This window comes from Balearica regulorum, chromosome 16 (genome assembly GCF_011004875.1).
Source record: "Balearica regulorum gibbericeps isolate bBalReg1 chromosome 16, bBalReg1.pri, whole genome shotgun sequence".
NCBI classification, from domain to species: domain Eukaryota; kingdom Metazoa; phylum Chordata; class Aves; order Gruiformes; family Gruidae; genus Balearica; species Balearica regulorum.
In genome coordinates, this window is record NC_046199.1 from 2,443,839 (window position 1) to 2,449,797 (window position 5,959).

At 49.3% G+C, this 5,959-nt stretch overlaps 1 protein-coding gene across 1 annotated transcript; it reads right to left on the reverse strand.

Moving 5' to 3' along the window:
* Window positions 1-317: 317 nt before the first annotated feature.
* LOC104632738 (perilipin-3) lies at window positions 318-4,647 on the reverse strand. Its single transcript, XM_010298706.2, has 8 exons — window positions 4,578-4,647; window positions 3,849-3,934; window positions 2,883-3,078; window positions 1,976-2,058; window positions 1,508-1,763; window positions 1,109-1,308; window positions 851-979; window positions 318-725 (listed from the first exon to the last, which is right to left on the reverse strand). Exons 1-8 carry the CDS (start codon window positions 4,645-4,647, stop codon window positions 318-320), a joined length of 1,428 nt encoding a protein of 475 aa, XP_010297008.2.
* Window positions 4,648-5,959: the final 1,312 nt, after the last annotated feature.

Here is a 5,959-nt window from a genome sequence, read left to right on the forward strand (position 1 = left end):
GTTGAAAATAGGCAGTGCCTGGATACTGATGAAGGACACCATAGACAGCTTGCTAGGGAGGTGGGAGCATTGCAGAGCTTCAGCTCTGTTCTCCTGGCCCAGAACTCAGCCACCATTCCTGAAGGCAGCTACAAGCACTTAAGAGCAGCCCTGCTACTTCCACCATCTCCCTTAGAAGCTGCTAAGGACTTATTCACCAGGATCCAACAGTCATCCAAGAAGTGACAGCTCCACCCTCAGCTGGAGAGTGGAGTTACCTAAAGCTAAGACTAAGCCCTCAGTCACGCCAGGCAGGCCTGTGCTCATGGCCTTATCCTTCACATGAAGGTGGTGGAAGCTTCATCATCCCCTGCTCCTGCTGTCTCTACCTCTTTCTCCTGCAAGGGTTCATGCTCCTGTGATGTTTCCACCTCCTCCACCCTGGGGGAGAAGGGTCCCACCAGCCAGGACAGAGGAATGTTGTTTTTCAAGTAGTCCAGCAGCTCCTCCATGTACTCCTGGATCACAGCTAGCTTCCTCTGGGTCAGGACACTGCTGGACAAGTCCTGGAAGGAGTTTGCTGCAGAGAAAGAACCATGGAGTTCCTCTATAGTATTAAGACATTGTTTCACCTTACCCTGAAGGCTTGAGGGAAGGCCTTGAATTGCAGACACTAATTTACAGCAGGTGACTTGCAGCTGCTGTGTGATGCTGCGTGCCATGAGCAGGGCCAGAGACTCCATCTCCTGGGAAGAGGCAGAAAGGAGAAGATCAGAGGCATGAGTTACTCACACACACACCCCCCCAAAAAAAACCCCCAAAAAAATCAAGGGGATGCCCAGAGCCCTTTGCTTCCCTCCCCAGGAGGTACCTCTGGCTCCCCAGAGATTTCATCTCCGCTCTCTTTGGAAGACTTCCTACTCCAGTCCAGCCACATCTGATGTAGTTTCTTCTGCCCCTCCCGAAGCTTTTGATTAAATCCTTGCTTAAACACCTCAATCTGTGGCAGGGGAAGATCAAAGTGTCAAGACAGATGGATCTGCTGGCAAACAGTTCTATCCTAGCAATGAAGTTGAGAACCAAGCCAGTGATTTGGTCCACTCCTTCCAGGAGACTGGGCTCTACCTACCAGTTCAATGATGCAGTGAAGCTGTGCAAGGGCCTCCTGCATGCCCTGCCAGACCTGTTTCATTTTGTGTGTGGAATGCAGGTAGGCAAATAGGCGAAGTTCATCAGACAGAGACCCCAACCGCACAAAGTACCTCCTCTTCTCTTGCTGCTGCTCCACAGACATTATACCTGCACCCTCCTCAGATGCTGCCAGTTTGGCTGAAGAAAGAGACAGTATCTGTAAGTGGCTGACTAGAGATGCTTACCACATGGGGAACAGGTATCAGGAGATCTTGGACTAGGAGCCAGGTAGACTCCAGCATGGCACTTGCCAGTAGCCCCATTCCAGAGTAGTGGGGCTGACCATCCCCAGTTTGATCGTTCCCATTACAACTGGTCACATATACTGTTTCCTTACCTAGTTCCTCATTTCCAATAGGGAGAGAGCTGTCTTCCGTGCTCCCCAGCACAGCTTCTGCTCCACTTACAGCTGTCTGGCCCACTCTGGAGTCTGTAACCACCCCCACGCTGCTGGTCACTGCAGATCTGGCAGCCTCCACACCACTCTGAAGAGTTTCCTTAGTTACATCAATCACCTCTGTCATTCTGCTGCTCGCAGCATCCTTTGCATCAGCCACTCTGGATGACACCAGCTCTTTTGTGTCAGAGATAATCTGTGGAAGAGGAGACTTATGTCAGATAAGGATTAGGTCATTAGTATACTACAACTCTGAATTACACTAAGAGAATAATTCCTGTAGGAGCTTGCACTATGCACTCAGGGGCAGTTTGTTCCTCATGAGAGCCTACTTCACTCCCAAGGTTAGGAACCCTGCAAAGCCAGGCCCCTCTACCAGCCAGGGACAGCACAGCCTTTGACTCTTACCTGTTCCACTGGCTTTTGAAGGAGTGGGAGCTTTTCCCCTAGCTTGTCCAAACCCTTGGAGGCATACTCACTTGCCGCAGCAACTGGAAAAAAGAAAAGGAGTGTCAAAACTTGTTTTTCTACAATTCCATCTCAAGTTCTACCTTCCTGAGCATGTTGCTCTGCAGGGAGCCTAGATGAAAGTCTCCATTCAGATCACCAGGCCAGGTGTGTTGTAAGCTGAATTTGTAGAACGCCTTGTCTTGGTCTCCTCATAGATCTGTTCACTTTGACAGCAGCCAATTTCCACTTGTACAGACACAGCCACCTACACAGGACCCCCTCCTGCAGCTTCTTGAGCTCTTGACTAAATAGGTGCATAGCCCTCATCTCTGCCCAAGCCTCCACATCCCAAGGATCCAGGACCACACAGCAACTGCCAGGATACTGTCAGCAGGGCTGCCTGCTCTGGGCTTAGAGCGAACTCAGATCTGTCACCAACTGTTTTTGTCAGACACTTGTCATTAGTAATAGCCCCTTTCTCTCCAGGGGTTTAGAGTTTCTTCCCAGATGCCAGTCATGTTCTTTAAGGGCCACAGCAAACAGGACCTTTAGATGTAACAGTCCTCCAAGAGGAAGCTTTTTCCTGCAGCCACCATGAGCTTGTAAGAACCTGACTATAAGCATCTGCCACCTGACACTTTGGACCTTGCCAGACCAGTTTTAGTGAAGTCAGTCAAGTCCTGGTCCTCCATCACACTACTTGGACTAGGGCTCAGCTTCCTAGCCTTACTTGTAAGCCAGGAATTGTCTTTTCAGTATGGTAATGGAGAAGTGCATTTCCACATCCTAGAACTCCTTTCCAAAGCTGGAAGGAGCCAGAGTCCCTCACAGGCAGGTGCAAACCTGCCCTTCCACAGGGCATTACCATGAGGCTCCAGTGTAGTCAGAACTGGCTGCACACAGCTGGCTGTGGCTTCAGTCACACTCTTCACTCCTTTCTCTGCTGCATCACACACAGATCTGATGTAGGGGTGGCTCTCCTTAGTGGAAGCATAAGCTGTAGAAACCACGTCACAGGCAGAGCTGACCAAGGTCAGTTTAGCCACCTGATTTACTGTATCCTAGAGGAGAAAAAAAAGCCATGAAGCTTGCAAACATGACATGGAGCTTACTATGCAGTTTTGCCCCAAAACTTCTTCTTCTGTTTGCCTGTTTAAGTCACCTAGTCTGGTCAAGGAAGAAAGGCTTGCCTTGCTTGGTCACTTGCTTTAAGATCTACAGCTCAGTTGTGAAACAAGCTGTGGAGCATTGGCACTTACGGTTGGTCCATTCATAGGAATGGTCTTCCTCTAGCACAATGCTACCCAGAGGACAGCTGAGTGTGGGCAACCTCAATACTTCTGTACCCATACCCAGCTCTAATTCATTTGGTATAGCTATTTAACAAGCTAATACCTCAGGAAAAGCTTTGTCAGGCAGCATCAAGTTGGTTTTAAGTTGACAGACTTCACACTAGTCTGCAAGAAGCATGCTGCCAGTCATGGGAATAAAGCAAGTGCAGCAGGTTTCAGGGCTGCTGAAAAATTGGATTCTTTCCATAGAAGCACTGCCTGCAGCAAGCCAGGATCTTGACTACAGAGTTAGAGAAACATCTTTCTTAGCCAAGAACCAGGCTATTGTGCTTAGCCCAGGAGGTTACTTACAGGGTCTTCAGACCTACTCTTTCAGCTGTGCTGCCACCCACATTTGCAGAGAAGCTGCAGGGCACAGCCTGAGCAGAGACAACACTCCTCCCTTTGTGGGGTCTTACCTCCCACTGCCGCAGCAGGGCCATCTTCTCATACCCCCACCCAGGAGAGGCCACTCACTACATCTCACACAGAGCACCTACCTGCTGCTCCTCTTCCTTCAGCTCCAGGGAGCTCTTGGCAGCTTCTTCTTTGTCAGGCATAGCAGAGGCCATTGCAGCTGAAATGCAAGTAGCACCATAGTTTTAGGAAGAGGAACACAAAGCAGCTGATGGGCTTCCAGAGGGATTCCTCTTCCCACAGGATGCTTCCCTCTGGCCTCATTAAAGGGAGAATTTCCTTTACTACCCATGAAGGGAAGATCCCCAACAGGACCCTCTTCCCATTACAGAAGGAATGGATCTGTGATCCTTACAAAGCCATCTAGTATTTAGGTTTCACATGGTTCATGATAATCAGAGACATGAGGAGAACAAAGTCTTTCCTCAAGAAAGCTCTTGTCAGAGAGATCATAGTGATTATTATCAATATGAAAAGCACTGGGTACCTCCTTCCTCCCCACCAAGGCTTCAAGGAAGTCTCAGAGAGGTACTAACAGCAGAACTGGAGGCAGGTGGGGGGAGAAAACCAAACAAATAAAAAACCACACAAAAAAGCAGCTCAAGGAGCTGCCCTACTCTGTTAGCACACCCAAACCAGAACCAGCCTTTCACTCAAAACCAGCACAGACTGTATCTGACCTTTCAGGTAGGACCACAAGCAACCTTATGTTAACTGAGACTAATTCCATAATTAAACCAGGTAAGAAACATGAGCCAGGAGCTCATAGAACAATCACAGCCTTAACACCAAGACATTTGAGAACAGTACCTTTTTTGCCCTGTTGGAAATGAACAGATGAACCAGCAAGGAAGAACCAGACACCACACCATGCTCCACCATCCCTGCTCTGCCTTTTTATACCAGCTGGGGAAGTGGGGTGAGGAGGGACCCTCAGTGACTGACAGCTCTGGGAAGCAGCAGAAAGGAGTCCATCTCTGTCCTGGCCAATTAGAGGTGGAATGGGACAGAGATGGGCCCTGCTGTGGCTCGTTAATTACTCTGTAATCAGGCAGGTATGTCCTGCCCTGTGTAGAGGAGCTCCCTTCAGAGGCCAGCGCTCCTACGAAATGAGAGAGGCGTTGCTGGCATGGACCATGCACCCTCTATGATCTTGCCTCAGATCACACACCATCTGTAAATGGCAATTAGTTGTGTTTCTCTTTTTGGTAGGAAACAATAACAATAAGAGAAAAGAAAGAAAGAAAAACAAATCCAGAGAAGGACTTCACACCTAATGTGGGATTCCTATTGCTTTTACCTGCTAGTGTTTGATGGTTAATGACAGAATGAAGAAAGCTCAGCTGCTGCCTAAACTTAGAAGCACTGGAACTCAAGTTTCTCATCTTGAATTCCCCAAGAGCCTGGTGTCTCTACATCTTCCCTGACCTGCAGGGTGAGCATCCTTTGCATAATCTGATTAGTAGCCAGGGTAGACGCCTTCTGCTTGGGTTCAGTTTGTACTTTCAGGGCTGATCTGACTCGTGCCACCCCCCTCAGACAGTCCACTTTCCTTCAAACCAATTGCACAACAGCCCAGTGATCTCTGCGTGCATTTTGGGAATTGCAGCTTCCATTCATCCTTGTGCTGGGGGCAATTTGGACCCCTGGCAGCCTGGGGGAGGGCCAGCCATGGTGCTCCACCCCTCGGCAGAGCTTCGCCTCGTTGCAGAAAGACCCTTGTGATTCACCGGGTCTCAGACCGTGCAGGGACCTGCCTTGTGGTGGTGGACACCATTAGAGGGAAGAGGGAAGCCAGCGGTGGCTGGGTCCTGCAAGGGCTCTCCCTGTGTGCCATCTAGTGACTTTAAAATACAGCAGTCTTGGAAATGGCTCTCGTTTACTTTAGAGAGGAGCAGTTATACTGAACAAGCCATTCCAGGAGCAGTGGGTTTCCTGCAGATCTGTGTCTTGGGGCTGCTTTTCTCCAGCTTCTCTGATGATTAATGAAGAGTCACACCATGTCCTTCTCTTCAGAGGAGGCATTGCCATGGACCTCTCTCCTCCTGGGCCACCTCTTCACTTGATTTTATTGGGATCTTGAGGCCCTTGATGTTCTGTTAAACCTGAAATCAACTGAGCAGTTCATGTGTTATACAGGGGAAGGGAAAACCAATAGTCACACTAATGCACACACAACATGGCTCTTTGATGC